The 20,429-nt window shown below is 38.2% G+C and overlaps 1 protein-coding gene across 1 annotated transcript in view; it reads right to left on the reverse strand.

Annotated features, from left to right (window-relative positions):
* RNF130 (ring finger protein 130) overlaps positions 1-20,429 on the reverse strand; it is a 101,282-nt gene that overhangs the window by 56,546 nt on the left and 24,307 nt on the right. The window contains exon 2 of the mRNA XM_060095056.1: positions 14,483-14,677. Within this exon, the coding sequence (XP_059951039.1) occupies positions 14,483-14,677 (195 nt within the window). The remainder of the gene's footprint in view (positions 1-14,482; positions 14,678-20,429) is intronic.

Genomic DNA, 20,429 nt, shown 5'->3' on the forward strand with positions numbered 1-20,429 from the left:
TAGATCTCCAAAGTAAACATTTTTGGTAGGAACGCTACACAGGTGACGTTATATCCTTCCAGCATGCTACATCAGGAAGCATATGTCGGGTTTTACCTTTATTGATGAAGGCGAATTTTATAACCTGGCTAATAATCTTTCATTCAATGCTCTGAGCACCCACTAATGCCCACCTGAATCAGTTACTACAACAGTGTTTGCAAAATGGTGATTTTTCTAACACTATGATTTCTTCTACATTTTGTAAAGTGGTTCTGTACTCAATATTTTTCTACTTATCTTTTTTTCCTACTAAATAAACAGAACTTCTGGGTTGGCATTTTTTTTCTGTAAAAAAGAGTCCCCCTCCCCGCAACACCCAGCACTTCTATTTTTCAATGGGAAAAAGGGGCAAGTGGAAAAATATGGTAATGCTGCTACAATCCTGACTACAAAATCAATTTTCAGGGGCCAAAAAATGAACCTCAGAATTAACCTCCTTTGGGCTCTGAAGTCCGAATGTCTAAGTTCAAATTCCAGCATGATACTTAACCTCTCTGAACTTCAGTTTCTTCTTTCAAAAAATGGTATTACCTGCAGGCTTCATGGCCGATGCTCAATAAATGCTACAGTTTACTGAGCTTATTCTACTTGTATTATTGTTACTCATGGAAAGCAGAGGAAGGCATTCTTTGGAGGAAACCACAAAGCCCCCACCGCAACATTCTGGAACTCCTATTCTCTCTAATTTCTCCCACCATCTTGGGAAACACTCAGGTATCTGCTGACCAACACAATCCTCCTGGCTTCCAAGAGGATTTGAGCTTCAGCTCAGGGAGTCCCCACAGTTGAGAAGTATCAGAAATCACCACCCTCTCCCCTCAACTGTCTTTGTCACCCCGCTCCTGAGAATGACTCTCAGGGCAAGCCCAATTCAGCCGGGCAGCTGATACTTTAACTCTAGAAAGGCAGATACAGGAAAAGAGCAAAGGAACTGTTTGAGGCACTAGGCCACAAGTGGAGAAAGCGCTTTTACTATAAGTTCTTTCACTTTTGTACCATAAGCTTACCTGCAAAATCCCATTTAGCAGAGGTTTTATGCCTTAATAGATAAACTTGTTTGTTAATAAGCTCAAATCAGCTGCCAATGTTTTAAGGAATCTTAAAGCTCTTAAATAATTTTAGGAAATTTCCCATAAAAAATAGCTCAGGGGAATGCTGCATTCCCACATTAAGTGTCTGCAATGATACTTTTATAACTTCTGATAGTGGCATCAGTTATTCCTATAGAATTCAATGACCTCTTTATATGTAAAGCAGAACACCATGTATTGTAAGTGAAAGAGACTAAAATTTCTTTAAAGGTCTAGAATGGCTGCTGCTGAAGGAACAGGTAGGGTAGGTCAGGGATTTTCTGTACTAACCTACCAGTCACGTTGCACAGACTGGCTGAGCCCTGTGTGCTTGTGCTTCAATGAATCTGCTCACTTATGATCTGAGGGCTTCTCTTAACTCTCATTTCCACTAACTTAAGTCCTTCGCAGATGTTAATCTACAATACTTTCACTTCTGCAAACGTAGTATTTACTTGTCTCTTCACTGACCCCTTAAAGAATTCAAGGGAGAAACAAAGATGTTACATTCTTTTATGAAATGAATACAGCAGTAATTCTGATCAATGTGGATGACAGGTTATATCAATTATAGATCTCCCGCTGAGATTTGTCAGTGGCTTTTCTAAAACACATCTGTCATGTCTCTGTTCAGAGACTTTCATGTGTCCCTTCTATCAACTAAATAAAATTCAAACTCCTTGACATTCAGGGCATTTTGGGAGGCAAATGGACCTAAAGGTAACTGGCAGTCATGTGATGGTAGACACTTAACCAAATGAAGCTGTCAAAGTGACTGCGTGATCTAAGTAGAATGCAAGTGTGAAGTGTGGAGGAGGATAAGTGGGAGAAAACAGAGAGCAAGCCCAAGGAACAGGAAGCTTCAACAAACCCAAATGACAGGAGAGGGAGAGAAAGAGAAGAAGCAATAGTCGGAGAATAGGACACTGGAGTTGAGACTCCAGAATATAAAAATTCCAGGAGATAATGAGGCCTAGGTTCCTGGTGAGGTGGAATGGTCACAGGATCTGAGGAAAGAATTTTAGGTTTGGGTGTTCACTCTCCACAAGGATTCTGAAGTTGGCCAGGATGATGGCAGGACCATGTGTGGGTAAGTCAGTCAGGAGTCAAGGCCTCTGAGAAGTGACAGGCAGGGAAGTGAATGACTGTGATAAAGGAGGGACACAGGGTGTGGAGCAAGAGAATGAAAGGTGAAGTTTTGTCATTGTGGAAGTACAGTGGTTTGAAAGCAGCTGTACTGATTCAAGAAAATGCCAGCACCATGGGTATACAGCTGATGCCCACAAGGTTCACAACACTGACTAACTTGAAATTGTGCTGAAGTTTGAACCTAAACCTCCTGCCCCGAGGCTGACGTACAGGAGCTCCATGTGTGAGCCACCGAGCGATTGAGTTGCTTGGTAATTCCTGATGATCCTCAACTGTAGTTTGTCCTCAAAAAGAACAAGGGTCTACTGAATCCTTGTTCTTTTATTCCTTGAGTAGGAAGTTCTTCAACCTTACACAAGTGGAGCAAAGGCTCAATGTCCAGCACTCAAATGTCAGTTTCTTTTTTCTTTTTTTTCTTTTTTTTTTGTGGTACGCGGGCCTCTCACTGTTGTGGCCTCTCCCGTTGCAGAGCACAGGCTCCGGACGCGCAGGCTCAGGGGCCATGGCTCACGGCCCAGCCGCTCCGCGGCATGTGGGATCTTCCCAGACCGGGGCACGAACCCCTGTGCCTGGCATCGGCAGGAGGACTCTCAACCACTGCGCCACCAGGGAAGCCCTCAGTTTCTTTTCTTATACTATCTCCTGCCTATATGCACTCATCAGGTAATCTCTACATCATAAAAAAGAAAAGATGGCAGGAGCAAGGACCAGCATGGAAAAGAAAGCCACTTTCTTCTTTCATGTAGAGAGGCAGAAAGGTAGGAAAGTAATTAGGAAGACATCACCAGACACTAAGAGAGTCATCAAATCTTTTAGTTAGAAGAGTTCTTAGGGGTCATCTTCAACATAATACAGCAACACCCTATAAATTACTGACTCTTTTAGGTAACTGGTTCTATCCATGGGTAGTTTTAAAGGTCTTTTTTATAACTAAAATCTTGATTCCTAAATGCCCATTCATGGCTCTTGGTTCTCTTCTCTGGAGAAGCACCACTGAATAAACTGCATTTCACTTACTGATGGTGTAAAATACCATCAACTGTAAGGTGCATCATCACTGTATCCTGCCAATAAACTGTAAGATGCCATCAAATATAAGAAACACCTTCTAGAATCAATGAAAATTCCTCTTCTACACAACAGTCCTTCTGATAGTCAAAGACATCTTCCCTGGGGCTCCACCTCAGTCTTTTCTCCATAGTAATTATTCACATTCAAAAAGTCCCAAATTATTCTTCTTTAAAGAAGATTTTTTAAAGAACCTAACATTTACAAGTTAGAAATATCATATAAAAACCTTTCCCCCCAACCATTCAACAGTAAGTTACTGGCATGATGCCACATGGCCCCCAAATATTTACTCTGTATTCTACAAACAAAAAACCATTTATAAACAGAGTACAACCATCAAAATCAGGAAATTAACACTGATACATTACTAATCTAAGAGTCCATTCAATTTACTCAATTTCCCAATAATGTCCTTTATAGCGGCCCAGATGAGAGCCATGCATTGCATTTAACTGTCATGTCTCATTAGTCTCCATCAGTCTGAAATAGTCTCTCAAGACTTTGCTTGATGTTCACGACCTTGACACTTTTGAAGTCTACAGCTCAGTTATTTTGTATAATGTCCCTCATTCTGGATTTATCTGGTGTTTCCTTGTGGCTAGACTCAGGTCATATACCTCTGGCAGTAACATCACAGAAGTGATGCTGTGCTCTTTTCAGTGAATACTCCCAGGTGGCACAGTTTTGATATATCTCATTACTGGTGACATTCACTTTGATCATTTCGTAAAAGAGATGTCCTCCAGGCATTTCCACTGTGAAGTTACTCTTTTTCCCCTAGTAATTATTAAATATTCTCTAGGGAGGTATTTCGAGACCAGGTAAGTATTCCATTCCTCATCAAACTTTCAATTTATTTTACTTTTTAGATCAGTATTAAGTCATACTTACTATTTTTTTTTTTTTTACTTAATGGTCTAAAATACTATCATTATTCATTTTGGCTCAAATTCCAAACTGTGTTTGGTAAAACACGTTTATAGACTTCTTCCATCCTGTTCTTTTTTTTTGGACATCATTTTTCAATGTCTTTTTCAATTCTTTCAACAAAGAATGAATACTTCCAATATCAAGAGCAGTATGAGACTAATGTCTTCCTTCATCTGAATGTTATGTTCACAGGGATACAGGCCAAGCCTTCAATATATTTTTTTAGCAGCCATGGCACGTGTTAGCATATGCTGAGCTTACATGATTGAAGGTTCCCAGCTGTCCTCCACTTGAACTGTTACTTAAACCACGTCTCCACAAAACCTTGTTACTAACTTTTTTTTTAACCCATTTGCAGGCTGACCTAATGAATACTTTCTTTTTGGTGTTATATGTTCCAAGATCCACCTAGTTTTGTGTCATTTTCAAGTTAAGATACTTATATTTATGTTTTCTTACAAGTTTTTTTTCAATTTAAAAAAAAATGTAGTTGATTTAAAATGTTGTGTTAATTTCTGCTGTATAGCAAAGTGATTCAGCTATATGTACACATATTCTTTTTCATATTCTTTTCCATTACAGTTTATCACAGGATACTGAATATAGTTCCCTGTGCTATACAGTAGTAGGACCTTGTTGTTTATCCATCCTATATGTAATAGTTTGCATCTACTAATCCCAAACTCCCAATCCTTCCCTCCTCCATACCCCCTCCCCACCGGCAACCGCAAGTCTGTTCTCTGTCTCTGTTTCGTAGATATGTTCATTTGTGACATATTTTAGATTACACATATAAGTGATATCATATGGTATTTGTCCTTCTCTTTCTGACTTACTACCCTTAGTATATTAATATCTACACCCATCAATGTTGCTACAAATGGCATTATTTCATTCTTTTTTATGGCCAAGTAATATTACATTGTATATATATACCACATCTTCTTTATCCATTCATCTGTTGATGGAAATTTAGGTTGTTTCCATGTCTTGGCTATTGTGAATAGTGCTGCTATGAACATAGGGGTCCATGTATCTTTTTGAATTATAGTTTTGTCTTTATATATGCTCAGGAGTGGGGTTGCTGGATCATATGGCAACTCTATTTTTAGTTTTTTGAGGAACCACCATACTGTTTTCCATAGTGGCTGCACCAATTTTCATTCCCACCAACAGTGTAAGAGGGTTCCCTTTTCTCCACACCCTCTCCAGCATTTATTATTTGTAAACTTTTTAATGATGGCCATCTGACCAGTGTGAAGTGGTACCTCATTGTTTTGATTTGCATTTCTCTAATAATTAGTGATGATAAGCATCTTTTCATGTGCCTAGTGGCCATCTGTATGTCTTTTCTGGAGAAATGTCTCTTTAGGTCTTCTGTCCATTTTTTGATTGGGTTGTTTGTTTTTTGATATTGAGCTATATGAGCTGTTCGTATATTTTGGAAATTAAGCCCTTGTCAGTTGAACCACTTGCAAATATTTTCTCCCAGTCTATAGGTTGTCTTTTCGTTTTGTTTATGGTTTCCTTTGCTGTGTAAAAGCTTATAAGTTTGATTAGGTACAAGTTCTTGATAAAAAATTTTTAATGAGTGGAGAAAGAAAAGTTAAGTACACAGTTAGGCATTCCAGCCAGGGAAGATAAGAAAGTAATTTACATTAGTTTTCACACCAAGCACCAGCACTCCAAAGGCCTTACAATATGTTACTTATGTTTAAGAACTTCTAAGTCTGAGAGCTCAGTGAACTGAACAATTAAGAAAATGGATGGTGGTTGGTGTCAGCCAGGTTTCTCGCTTTTGGAGTGGGAGTTTACAGATAAGCAAAGAGAGAAAATTAGAATGACGTATGTAATGTAATGGATTAGAATGTAATGGATTAGAGTTGGAGACCTAAGAATGAACTTATTCTTAGCTTAATATAGATACAAATGGTTGTATGTAGAAATATTTATAGATATGTGCACATACAGGTATTAGTATACACACATATATTTCCTTGCTCTGTCAACTGGGAAGGCCCAGAAGCAACAGAACCTTAGTAGTAACAAGTACACCTAATACCCAGAGCCTGGTTTCTAATATCATTCTCCAATAAATGGAAACTAGGGTTCCTCGGAGAAATGGCTGATTCTAGGACTGGGACAGGAAATATATACAAGATGATCCTGGAGCATCTTACAGAACCAGGAAAGAAGGAAGTGCTCAAAAAAGCAAAACAAACAAAAAACCAACACCCATGGTAATGGCAACATGTCAAGGGACACAGGAGTCAACTGAAAGAACTCTCAGTGGCCAAAGCTAAAATAATTTGAGCAAAAAAATAAGCAAAGTAACCCTGTATTACAATACAAAGTATAAAATAAATATCCATGAGTCCATACTGATACATATAAATGACTGAATAAATTATAAATAGAGAAGAGATGAATCATCCAGAAGAAATAATTCCAAGTAAATATGTAATACTTTACCCTAAGGAGGGGAAGCCTAACTCCCCACTCCTTAAGTGTGGGCTGTGCACAATGACCTCCTGAAGAGTGTTGCATGGAAGAGAGAAAAGAGAAACTTTATTTATTTATTTTATTATAATTTCTTTTGGGCTGCATCAGGTCTTAGTTGTGGCACACAGGATCTTTTCGTTGTGGCACGCAGGCTTTTCTCTAGTTGTGGCATGCGGCCTCCAGAGCACGTGGGCTCTGTAGTTGCAGCACACAGGCTCTCTAGTTGTGGCGTGTGGGCTCAGTAGTTGCGGCGCGTGGGCTTAGTTGCCCCACGGCATGTGGGATCTTAGATTCCTGACCAGGGATTGAATCCGCGTCCCCTGCACTGGAAGGCGGATTCTTAACCACTGGACCACTAAAGAAGTCCTAAAAGAGAAAGTTTATAGTGGAGAAGCCTGACAAACAGCCAGGTGGTCAAGGTCAACATCAACAGTGATCACTCATATTGGTAGTACATGATATGATATGATGAGAATGACACTTTACCTCTGTGGTCTTCCTCCCCAAACCCATATCCTCAGTCTAATCATAAGAAAAACAAACAAATCCCACTGACGGACATTCTACAAAATACCTGAACAGTAGTCCTCAAAAAACTGTCATAACCAAGAGGAGCCTAAGGAGACATAATGACCAAATGTAATGTGATATCCTGGATGGGATCCTGGAACTAAAAAAGGACATTAGATAAAAACTAAAGAAATTTCAATAAAGTATGGACTTTAGTTAATAATAATGTACCAATATTGGTTCATTAATTATAACAAATGTCCCATACTAAAGTAAGATGTTAATAATAAGAGAAACTGGGTGCATGGTCTATGGGAATTATTTGTACTATCTTTGCAATTTTTCTGTAAATGTAAATCTATTCTAAAAGGTTTATTTTTAAAAAGAGTCATTCTATAAAAGGGAACAACTCATCAGAAAAAAAGGAGGCTAGAAAACAAATAACACTTTTTAAGTGCTGAAACCCAGAATTCTGTATCTATGTCCTTGAAAAATGATGGCAAAAAAAAGACACTTTCAGGTAAATGAATGATGAGAGAATTCATCACAGCAGATCTGCACTCGAGAAATGATTTAAAAAAATTATCTGTATTGAAAGAGAAATGACACCAGATGGAACTTGTAACTGTAGAAAGAAAAAAAGACCAGAAATGCTTATATGTGAGTAAATATAAAAGCCTATCACTTTTCCCTTCATCAGTTTTCCTGTTCCCATTACCCTCTTTTCATTCCTTCTCTAAAGGCTCTGTAGACTTAGAATTTGACAGTAGGTAGAAAAGCCCTCCTAGGGAGAGACTCTCTAGAAACTCTGGGGAATTTTATACTGTTACAAACATGGAGGGGTGCCTCTGGCATTTAGTAGGAATGGGCCTGGGAGGCTAAACATTCTGTAAATACAAAGGACAGTTCTGCAGAGCAAAGAATCATCCTGCCCCGATATGATTCACATCCCACCCCCTGAAAAACCTGAATTGAGGAGCACTGTAAGGCATCAGTTAAGGGGTAAGTAGCCTCACCAGACCTCTGACACATGCAGCCAGGCTGCATCATCTTCCTTAGCAGCTGTGCCTATGGGACTAATTCTGAGCTTGCAAATGTAAATCCAGGTCATCATCATATGAACAGCTAGCTACCAAGTAAAAAATGTCTTTTGTCCTGTAACCTATGGAACTGATTTCTAAGCCATTTATCTAAACCCCATGCAGATCCTTTACATTATTTTAGCTTCTTCCTCTTCTGTTGCTGGAGAGGAAAGGATAAGCACAGGCAAGATAAAAAGGCAAATCAAGGGGCTTCCCTGGTGGCGTAGTGGTTAAGAATCTGTCTGCCAATGCAGGGGACCACAGGTTCGAGCCCTGGTCCAGGAAGATCCCACATGCTGCGGAGCAACTAAGCCCGTGAGCCACTACTGAAGCTCGCAAGCCTAGAGCCCGTGCTCCGCAACAAGAGAAGCCACCACAATGAGAAGCCCGTGCACCACAATGAAGAATAGCCCCCACTCGCCGCAAGGAGAGAAAGCCCACGCAGCAACAAAGACCAAACTCAGCCAATAAATAAATAAATAAAATTTAAAAAGGCAAATCAAGTAATGAGTCCAAACAATTTACTCAGGATGCTGAGCCTTCAATGTCCGTGTTAGACAGGAAGGCTAGAAGATAAGTTGTCTTAAGTATCTGGCAGAGGGAGAGGCTCTCCACTTCCAGAGAAATAAAGGACAAATTTAGAGCTTATAAGAAAAGTTTTTAAACAGAATCATCAACAGTCATTTTTTTAAAAAGCTGTTATTTTTTAAAAGCTACTGCTTATATGTTTCAGTGTCAGATTTTTCTTGATAATTATGAATTTTTGAAAAAGTAGATGGATCATATGGAAGATACAGAAGAGATATATGCAAACTCAGGCAAAAAGATACAATTAAGACTGTTTCCTGCTATAGCAGTACATTTAAAATGCAAGCTCAACCTTTTCTGAGGTAATTAAATCCATATTCAATTAGAACCTAAAAACTTTAAACAGTTAAAACAATAGTATGACTATTATATTGATATTACAATTATTATATATTAATAATGTATATTATTAAAAGCCCATTTTCTTGATGGGCTTTAAATAAAATAACAGATTGACACTAAGTGGCCCCAAATTATGGATATTTAAAGATATTTTGCAATATGTTTGTGATTTATCTTTATTTGTTTTCATAAAGTGAATTATTACTATTCACAAAGTGATTTATTCTATATTTTACAAAGTATGTTTTTTTCTATTCATTGCTAGATAATAAATATAGAGCTATATACTTTTTTTTTTTAAAGAGACTATGATGGGAAAAAGGTGAAGAGCTATTTAACTAATTCTATTCAACCAGCCAAAGAAACACTATGCAGCATTTGATACTGCTAACTGACATAAAGATAGAAAAGCAACATAATTATTTGGTTACATGTTTATCTAAATTACCTCATCTTCCTATTAACAATGAAAAAAATGTCCACAGATTCTTACAGACATACAACTAAAACTATAAAAGAGATCTCCAATTTGACAATGATCTGACACAATTTATGACTGTTAAACAGTAAAGTCTATATCAATTTTTAAAAACCAGGAAAATAAATCCTTAACTTTCAGACAAATGTGTATTATTGTAATGTGCATTATTTTAAACTATCCAAGAGCCCATAACTTCCCCCTTTACACTGCCACGTATCTGTTCACTACAAAGAACTTATTCTGCCAACTAGAGGTAACAAATAAAACCACAAATTGAGCAGTCTTTCCTGTCAGTGATGTCATGGACACTGCGCCAGAAAAGATGTCCTTCAGTCACCGGATGAAGGGCATTCATTAGAACAAACATGAACAAGCTCCTGAAACATCATTAACAAGGCAAGGAAACGAAATACCTATACTTAACAATGTGGAATTTAAAAATTAGTTATAAAATATGTCCTTAAATGGAAAGAAACCTTAACAAAGCTAAATGTCTTCATGAAATCATTTCAATGTAGCACATACTTATTTTGTTCAAGGTATTCTGCTGCCCACTGCAGAGAATAGAAAGATAAGACACAAACTTTAACTTAAAGAAACCCATAGTCTTCTCTCTACTGCCAGTCTAGTATGCAAATCATGACAACATAAAAGCAGAAGGACAGTACTGTCAAGAGGTACGAAAAGACACCGTGAAGACTGCAGGGGCCTTGGATAGTAAACTCACTGAGGGTGTGACCAGGGGTCTTTTTTTCAACTCTTACCATTTCGTATTAGTTCATGTCACAATGCATAGCACAAAGGTTTCTTTTCTTAAATGAAGGGTGGATAGAATTGACATGAGAGCAAGGGAGGGCTAAAGCATGGATCTTTGGGTCTACCCCTCGAGATGTGGAGTTATAGGTCACTGGGGGAATCTAGTGACTCTGATGGAAGGGTCCTTGAACCTCATGTAGAAACAGGAAAAGAAGGGGCTCTATGGAGGGAGAGAGAAGCAGTGACACATTAATGAGCCAGGAAAACAAGTGGTTCTCAGAGCATAAAGATTTTCTATGTTGTCGTCCCACATAATAGGGATTCATGGCCTTCCAGAAAAATAGATTTAGAGATGAAAAAGGTCTTCCCACACAGGAGGCAACGTGGCCTACATCACAGAGGAGGTCAGTGAAAAATCTGAGACTAAAACCTAGTTTTCTTGTCTTTACCTATTTCTCAAAGCAAGATCTGTGGGCCAGTGGCATTAGCCTCACCTGGAAACTTATTAAAAATACAGTATCTCAGGCTATACCCCAGACCTACTGAATCAGAATCTGCATTTTAACAAAATTGCCAGGGGATCCACACGCACATCAAGGTTTGAAGAGTATTCCAGAGCATGTATCTAGGTGTGAAATTACTGGATCACAATGTGTGAGTTCTTTAATGTATCAGATGGTGCTAAATTTCTCTCCAAAGTATTGTTATCAAGTCACTGTCTCACATTATTCTTTCTAATTTTCTGTGTATCTAATTACAACATAAAGCCATTTCCTATTGCTCTTACATTCCATTTGCCTTACAAAAGTTCCATTTCCTAAGAACATATCCTCAAACTCTATCCTTAAATTTCCTTATTTGTGTTGTTGTATACTAAAATGTGATAAAAGTTACATGGTCAAATAAATTTAGGAAACCATAGGTTAATCAATTAAAACAAGTCTTTAAAACTTCTCAGAGACCTCATTATGTTTATTAGGATAAAAGTGGAATACTTTTCAAGCATTTTCCGAAACTTATTTTATCATTTACCTTTTTTCTCCATGGGTCATCTATGGAACATATCTGGATACACTAACATTTCAAGGAACACAGATGGGAAATCCATGTTAATTTATGGAGAATTTCCTCCTTTTTTAAACAAAAATCATTCAAAAAATTCAATTCCCCCTCTAATAATCCCCAGATCTTCTCATACTTAAGACTCTCATTCTCGCTACTTCTCTGTGGTTCTGTGTATGTCAAATAACATCACAGAGAAAGAAAAATACATTCTGCTCAGCTGAATTTCTCCCTATTCATTTTTCATGTTTTCAGTAAGAAGAAATCAGTAAGGTCCAAAATTTCAAATAGTTTTTCTTACCTCTAAGGCAGCTGAGGAGAGCGAACTGTTACCTGCTCTGAGACCTAATCAGAAAAACCAGTCTTTTTTAAAAAAATTTTTCATTGGAGTATAGTTGATTTACAATGTTGTGTTAGTTTCAGGTGTACAGCAAAGTCAATCAGTTATACATATACATATATCCACTCTTTTTTAGATTATTTTCCCATATAGGCCATTACAGAGTATTAAGTAGAGTTCCCTGTGCCACACAGTAAGTCCTTATTAGTTATCTATTTTATATATAGTAGTGTGTATATGTCAATCCCAGTCTTCCAATTCATCCCCCCACCTTACCCCCTGGTAACTGAAAGTTTGAAAAACCAGTCTTGAATTCATGTTTCCCACACACGATGTCCTGCAAAATCAGACTGACCCTTAATTTCCTTTTGGTTTCCCTGAAGAAATGAAAAGTGATCTCTGGATAGTGAAAATCACACGTTCTTTCTATTTTATTCTTTATAACTTTTCTTTAGTTTCAGCTTTTCTACAATGAGCATGTGTTACTTTTGCAATTACAAAAAAATTTTTAGTTCTAAAACGCTTAATTTGAAGGGAAGAAAACAAGTCAGAGCAATAAAATTTAAATCCGTCTGCATTATCCTATCAAGATACACACAAAAGTATCAATGGGGCTTCCCTGGTGGCGCAGTGGTTGAGAGTCCGCCTGCCGATGCAGGGGACACGGGTTCGTGCCCCGGTGCGGGAAGATCCCACGTGCCGCGGAGCGGCTGGGCCCGTGAGCCATGGCCGCTGAGCCTGCGCGTCCGGAGCCTGTGCTCCGCAACGGGAGAGGCCACAGCAGTGAGAGGCCCGCGTACCGCAAAAAAAAAAAAAAAAAAAAAAAAAAAGTATCAATGACCCTCAATTAGGGTGAGATCTTTGCAAGATAACTGTCTAAAATCGATTATGTGAATATTAACTACATGATTAAAATGTTAATTCTTGGGCTTCCTGGGTGGCATAGTGGTTAAGAATCCACCTGCAGGGGACACGGGTTTGAGCCCTGGCCCGGGAAGAACCCACATGCCGCGGAGCAACTAAGCCCATGTGCTACAACTGAGCCTGTGCTCTAGAGCCTGTGAACCACAGCTACTGAAGCCCGTGCGCCTAGAGTCCGTGCTCCACTACAAGAGAAGCCACCACAGTGAGAAGTACCACAATGAAGAGTAGCCCCCGCTCGCTGCAACTAGAGAAAGCCCACACGCAGCAACGAAGACCCAACGTAGCCCCCCCCCAAAAAAGTTAATTCTTTAAATAAGTCATTAATCTTTAAAATTTTTATGAATGCAGAATGAAAGTTTATCTAGGTTTCAACTTTAAGAGAGTGAACTGGTGAACTAAAAGAACACCAGAAAACCTTTGTCTAAGCCTCTCTTCTGCTGGCCCTTGCCTGCTTCAGTCTCCTGGTCTGTAAGTGGGAGAGTACCTGTACCATACATGGTTATGGTGAGGATTGGCTACGAAAATATATAAAAAAGGGACTCCTCTACATCATATGTCATCAGAGAAACATAAATTAAAACAACCTATTACAATGGCCAAGATACAAAAACTGATAACACTAAATGCTGGTGAGGATGTGGAGCAACAGGAACTCTCATTCACTGCTGGTGGGAATACAAAATGGTACAGCCACTCTGGAAGACAGTTTGACTGTTTCTTACAAAACTAAACATCCTCTTACCATACAACTCAGCAATCATGCTCCTTGGTATTTATCCAGGGGAGCTGGAAACTTATAACCACATAAAAACCTGCACAGAGATGTTTATAGTGGCTTTATTCATAATTGCCAAAACCTGGTAGCAACCAAGATATCCTTCAGTAGGTGACTTGATAAACTGTGGTACATCCAGACAATGGAATATTATTCAGCACTCAAAAGAAATGAGCTATTAAGTCATGAAAAGACACGGAGGAAACTAAATGCATATTACTAAATGAAAAAAGCCAGTCTGAAAAAAACCCAGGTTTTGCTGGGAACATAAAATTGCTCTAAAAAATAAATTCTATTAAAACCCCAAAACCCACTATAGCCATATACTGCCTGCCATATATACAGCAGTGCTCAATAAATTGCAACTATTGTTATTACAACAGGTACATTAGAAATATCGTAAATGCTCCACAAGAAATGAAGAAATATTACTACTGTAATTATAATAATTACTAAGTCAGTTTCAACATTTATCCTGATAAGATAAAAAGTATCCTTCTCAAACAGGTAATCCTTAAGAATCCATGACATAACTTGGATGAATGATTCTACATCTAATATATTATTTTTCAAAGTTATCAAATATAATGTAAAATGACTAAGGATTCAGTCACATCCAGTTACTTAATAAGTGCAAGTTTTATAGGCTTTTATGGTCATTATTTAAGAAAAAGAAAAAAGTTCAACTAAAGGAAAAAAAGACATGCATCTCAACAAAGAAATGGCAATACCCAAAATAAATATAATCATTGAATTATGTTGGAAATGATATGGTCTGAGCAAGAGGTAGAATTCCTACCTATAAAGCAATCATTTCTCAGAAGAAAAACAAAATCTACAGTTTCCTTTTTTGTTTACCTGGATGAGTCATGGTGACTGGCTCCTCTTTGGATTTATTATTGTAGATGACTACAGCAACTGCATTGTGGAAAGCAGCCCGTGATATTTTCTCTTTAAAGGTGCAATTTCCCCTCTGCAGCAAGGCAATCCACTGTTTGATGTTAGGAGGGACAAAGAACCGTGTTTGAGGATCACAGCCCAGATGATCAGCAACTAAATAGATGAGAAAAGAAAAAGAAAACAGACATTAATTTTTTCCTCAAGTAAATAAAATCAATCAAGTCTTCATCAAAGTGCTCAACTATTCTCTGGGTACCATACAGCTCTAAAGCACTTTAAGCAGCTCACTGCCAGCAGAGCTATAAATACATCCACAAAGGACAATGCAATGAATCTGAATCTATATCTGCACAGGGAGAGAGATGCTTCATTAAAATGTTACCTGTAATGCAAATTAAAACCGTGAAAAATTCTGTTTATAGATTGACAAAAATATAAAAGACTGATAATATCCAATGTAGGCTGGTGAAGAGAGGAGGGAAAAAACGCAAACACAGGGAACCCCCCAGAAACCCAAGTGACTGAGCTACCCTGACTTCTGCCCATTGATCTGCACTCATCTCTTGATCCCCATCTCCCACCATCACCACAAGGAGACTGATTTTGCTTGGGGTAAATGAGGAAGCCAAACTAATCTTTGGTTCAGTTACCCAGCAGTCTTGCTGAAATTCAAGCATGCTTGAACAAATTTCTCAGTAACTGTCAAAGGAAATTAGGAAAGTTCAGGCCTGTATTTGAAAGTTTAAATTAGCTAAAGTAACATGAAACTAGAATTAAGATGTTATTCCTCTAATTTATATTTACTGGTAAATATTACCCTACAATTTCACATTAGCATACATATATTAACTTACTATATCCACTTGTCTAACAAGATAATATTAAAGACACTAAAACTATCCCTTGGGACAATAAATTACATGGTCATTGTCCTAGACTTGGAGGGACAGTTTTTTCAAGTACATTTAAATTTGTACTTGAAGCTCATCAATTTCTGATTCTGCAAATATGGTGATCACCGCTCAGGCACTCTTCGCAAACCTTAAAAAGCTGTCCCGGTTGCTCTTTCCACTCCTCATCCTCGCATTTATAACAGGTTAAAATGAAAAGGGAAGGGCAGTTCAGAAGGAGGAAAGAAGTCACAAATGTTATTTTATTTATTTATTTATTTATTTATTTATTTGCGGTACGCGGGCCTCTCACCGCCGCGGCCTCTCCCGCTGCGGAGCACAGGCTCCGGACGCGCAAGCCCAGTGGCCATGGCTCACGGGCCCAGCCGCTCCGCGGCACGCGGGACCCTCCCGGACCGGGGCACGAACCCGCATTCCCTGCATCGGCAGGCGGACTCCCAACCACTGCGCCACCAGGGAAGCCCACAAATGTTATTTTGAAGACTGCAGGTATGCAGTGCCAGAGGACAATGGGCCCAAGCCCTCCTGGAGCCGGTCACCAGTACTTCGAGGGCTGAGAGGGAGGGAGGCAGAGGAACACAGCGCAAAAGGGTAACACTAGAAGCAAATAAATAATGAAAATATTAAATAAATATTAATCAATAATAAAGTGTATAAAAAGACAACACCAGTGGGGAAATGTTTGCTTTCTACACCCCAGAAGCACACTGCTTAGCAAAAGAAATTCTCTTATTATCATGGTGATGGATGGCAATGAGAGCATATTTGCTACCAGAGGTCTCCTAATACACAGTAAGTGGGAGATAAATGATTTCACAATTCGCCATGATTGATATTGTCGACGACTATGACTCATCCTTTTCCTTAAACAGTTTCTGCACTCTGAAACTTTAGTCCTTTCTCAGTCAAATTAAACAGAGAGAAAAAAGCTTATGTCATGATTTTAGTAGTCAACTACTGAAAGACACAGTCAAGGCATCATGAAACTTTGAAATCCTGAAACAGACTGTTTACTTTCAGTAATATCTGTTTCACAGATAATTATGCTGTTTAAAAATATAAGCGTTTAGCCAATGTGTTATGATAACCTCACTGTCTTGGGAAAATTTTCAAGAATATCTGAAGAGATCTGTATGCTTGTCTTCTGTGCAACATTCACTATTTTTTCTGTGACTTATCCCGTCCTCCCTATGATTTCTTACTCATTCACAGTGTAGTAAAGAGAAAACAACACAGTTATGGAAGCAGCCAGACCTGGGGTCCAAATTCTAGATCAACAATTTATTAGTCGAGCACTGTCACAGGTTCAATTTTCTGATCTTCTGTTTCTACTAATTTATAAAGACTGTATGTGTCAATCCCAATCTTCCAATTTGGGACTGACACATACACACTACTGTATATAAAACAGATAACTAATAAGGACCTACCGTACAGCACAAGGAACTCTACTCAATACTCTGTAATGGCCTATATGGGAAAAGAATCTAAAAAAGAGTGGATACATGTATTTCTATTACAGATTCACTATGCTGTACACCTGAAACTAACACAACACTGTAAATCAATTATACCCCAATTAAAAGAAAAAAAAAGATTGAAATACAATTCTTACCTTACCAGAGTTACATATGTGAAAAAGTCTATAATAATTCTTCTACCCTTGAGTGCTGAAAAAATTAACTTCCCTTCCCTTAGTTTTCTGGGTGCCATCCTATCTTGTCCTAGTGATCCAGCTTGGTGCCATGGGGATGTTCTACACAAATGTGTGTGAAGTCTACCCCAGCCCGGCAGCACACCTCCACTCCATACCCTTTGCTCCTAATAGCTACCACAGCCTGGCAGCACGCCTCCACCCCATATCCCTTGCTCCTGATAGCTACCACTCCGTTTCATTCTTTCTCCCTGATGCTCTGACAGTATCATTGTCCACTTAGAAGAACAGCAGTTCACTAATTGTCACAATGTCTAAGACTGAAAAGACACACCAAGGGGAGCAACAACAGCAAAATCAAACACACTGAAGGAAAACTTTAAAATTCTCTTAAGGAATGCCCACCGACTAAGAACAGATTCTATGAACAACTGCATCATCAAAACAAATGCCAACAACAGACTGTATGAGCAAAAGAATGTTCCTGCTCCCCCAAATTTATCCAAATCATCATTCACAAAAGGTCTTTGAAAACATTTATATCAGTAAGAATATAATATGCAATAAGAAATTCCAATTCTTGTTCAAGGAAGTAGTTATTCAGAAAAGGAAAATAAGGGGTTTTCATAATCACTTAGTACCATGGTATGTTTATTTTATCTATCTATTCTTTTCTGTAATTAAAAAATAACTTGAACAACGAAAATAATGTCAACAGCTCTAAAACAAAGTCCCAAGAGGACTGATGACTGATTGTGATTAATTGGCACTACTGAAAAATTTAATACCAGTTGTTTATACTTGAAGCAATTTATTAAGTAAAGACATGGTAGTATGGCATAAAAGATCTATGAACCAGTTATTTTTTTTCATTAAAAGTCATAATGAGGGCTTCCCTGGTGGCGCAGTGGTTGAGAGTCCGCCTGCCGATGCAGGGGACACGGGTTCGTGCCCCAGTCTGGGAGGATCCCACATGCGCGCAGAGCGGCTGGGCCCGTGAGCCATGGCCGCTGAGCCTGCGCGTCCGGAGCCTGTGCTCCGCAACGGGAGAGGCCACAACAGGGAGAGGCCCCCCCAAAAAAAACAAAGTCATAATGAAAATGTGAAATTATAGGTGATATAAAATATTAAAGTATTTTACAATTTTATTTGTCAATTATACCTCAGTAAATCTGGAAAAAAATTTTACATTACTGAAAAACTTCAGTTTTTTTCTGTATGGCTTTTCCTGTTGAGTCCAGAAATAGTTAATGAGACTTTTATTTATTCCTTGACAAGAACCAAACAATTCTGGACAGGAACAATTATGGAATCCTCACCTCAACGAATATTAACTTAAATGCTCAGCAACGTACTAAATACCACAGAGAAATACAATAGAACAAAACATCTTGGTCTTAAATGTTAAAGAACCACTAAATGTATTGAAGAGGTATGCCTGGCACAGAAATTAAATATCAGCTAAGTAGTTTAAAGTGCCAACACAGAGAGTGCTTAGAAATTTAGGAAAGGAAAAGAACAACATAATGGTTCAAGGTTTAGTGGAAGTTGGAGGCTAAAACACTTGAAAACTGCTCAAGCAGAAAGGAGGCGGGTGTACAAGTGACTAGCACAAGAACACAGAACAAAGATTAAGAGCCTCTCTCAAACTCTTGCGAAAATCAAATACGATGATATATTGAAAGGCTGATATCAAATATCTGAATATTTAAAGGGCTCTCTGAGTGGATAAGTAAATAAATAAATAAAATCTCTCTTCCCTACCCCAGAGCAGCCTGAAGTTCTCCACTTTGATTAATTTCACTTAATAATTTCACCCCATTTCTTAAAAATGGAAACACCCCATCTGCTAAGTAGTGATGTCCACATTGTTGTGTGGGTGATGTTTCCTCCTGCGCCCTGAGAACTTGCAAGAGCCTTGTGGGGCTAGAGCACTGATGCATGGCTGCTGGATTCCTTAGGCACGCAGCACAGGTACCCCAACCCAATGTGACTGCTGCTCTCAGAGGCTGCGTGTCTTGTTTCCTCCACCTTAAATGCCAGTCCCACCACTCCTTTGCTGACCACCTCCTAAGCCTCAGGATTGGGCTAAAATATCTTCTCTGGAACGCCTTCCCGGTCTCCTAAGGCTGAGTTGGGTGCTTTATTCATGTTTCCATGGTACCCTGAGATTCCATTTATTTTAGCACTTATCACACTTTATTAGTAACTGGCTGTTTATTCTGAGTCTCTCCTAAAGCATGAGATCTAGCATCTCCGCCAGTATCTCTGGCATACAGCAGACGCTTAACTTACCTGATGACAGGAGCAAGAGAAGAATGACAGAGGGAGATTAAGCAAGACCTGATATAAAGAAAAAGCTGTGCCAAAGACCTCTCTGTTTCATGTGGTAATGTTCTGACAGGGGTAATGTTCTATCAGTTGTTTCCTACAAAAGAAGTAAAAATAAAAATGAGCCTAACTAGTTACCCTAAATTTAGATGTTTCCATTATCAGTACGCTCTGATTATTTGCTTTTCTGTTTTCACATTAATTTCACTTTAATCTTTAGATTTCTTACTTCTACCTTATCTTTATTTTCCGTTTGTTAAATTTTAACTTTATGATTCAAAGGAAAAAATACAAGTCTTTATTTTTGTTCCCAACTTTTTTTAAAATTGAAGTATAATTGATTTACAATATTGTACTAGTTTCAGGTGTACAGCAAAGTGATTCAGTTTTATATATGTGTGTGTGTGTACATGTATGTATGTGTGTATATGTATATATATACATATATATATCCTTTTTTAGACTGTTTTCCATTATAGGTTATTAAAAGATACTGAATATAGTTCCCTGTGCTATACAGTAGGTCCCTGTTGTTTATTTTATATATAGTAGTGTGTATCTGTTAACCCCAAATTTCTCCCTCACGCCCTTTCCCCTTTGGTAACCACAAGTTTGTTTTTCACCCAATTTTCTTAATTTTATACATTCAGCTACTGGACTTAAGTATCTAGCTTTCATCCCTTCACACTTCCATGGATAAATTTACTTTCTTACTATTTCTACACTTTCACTTAAATCTAACATCTTATTTCTTTTTATTACTTATCTTTATCAGTTGTTTATTCTGGTTGAAAATGTTTACTCTTCCTTTTGTTTTAACTTTCTGTTAACTTATTTGTAAGTTTCAATTTTTCTCTTAACCTTGTATACACTTTTTAAAATCCCCCCTACCCCATACTTCTGTTACATTTTTTTTTCTGTTAGGATCTGTTATCATAATGGCCTGCAAAAATGATCTGGACCCTAGCCCTTCTTGATTTCTCAGGAACCTTGTATTAATGATCATTCC

Source organism: Mesoplodon densirostris, chromosome 3 (genome assembly GCF_025265405.1).
Source record: "Mesoplodon densirostris isolate mMesDen1 chromosome 3, mMesDen1 primary haplotype, whole genome shotgun sequence".
NCBI classification, from domain to species: domain Eukaryota; kingdom Metazoa; phylum Chordata; class Mammalia; order Artiodactyla; family Ziphiidae; genus Mesoplodon; species Mesoplodon densirostris.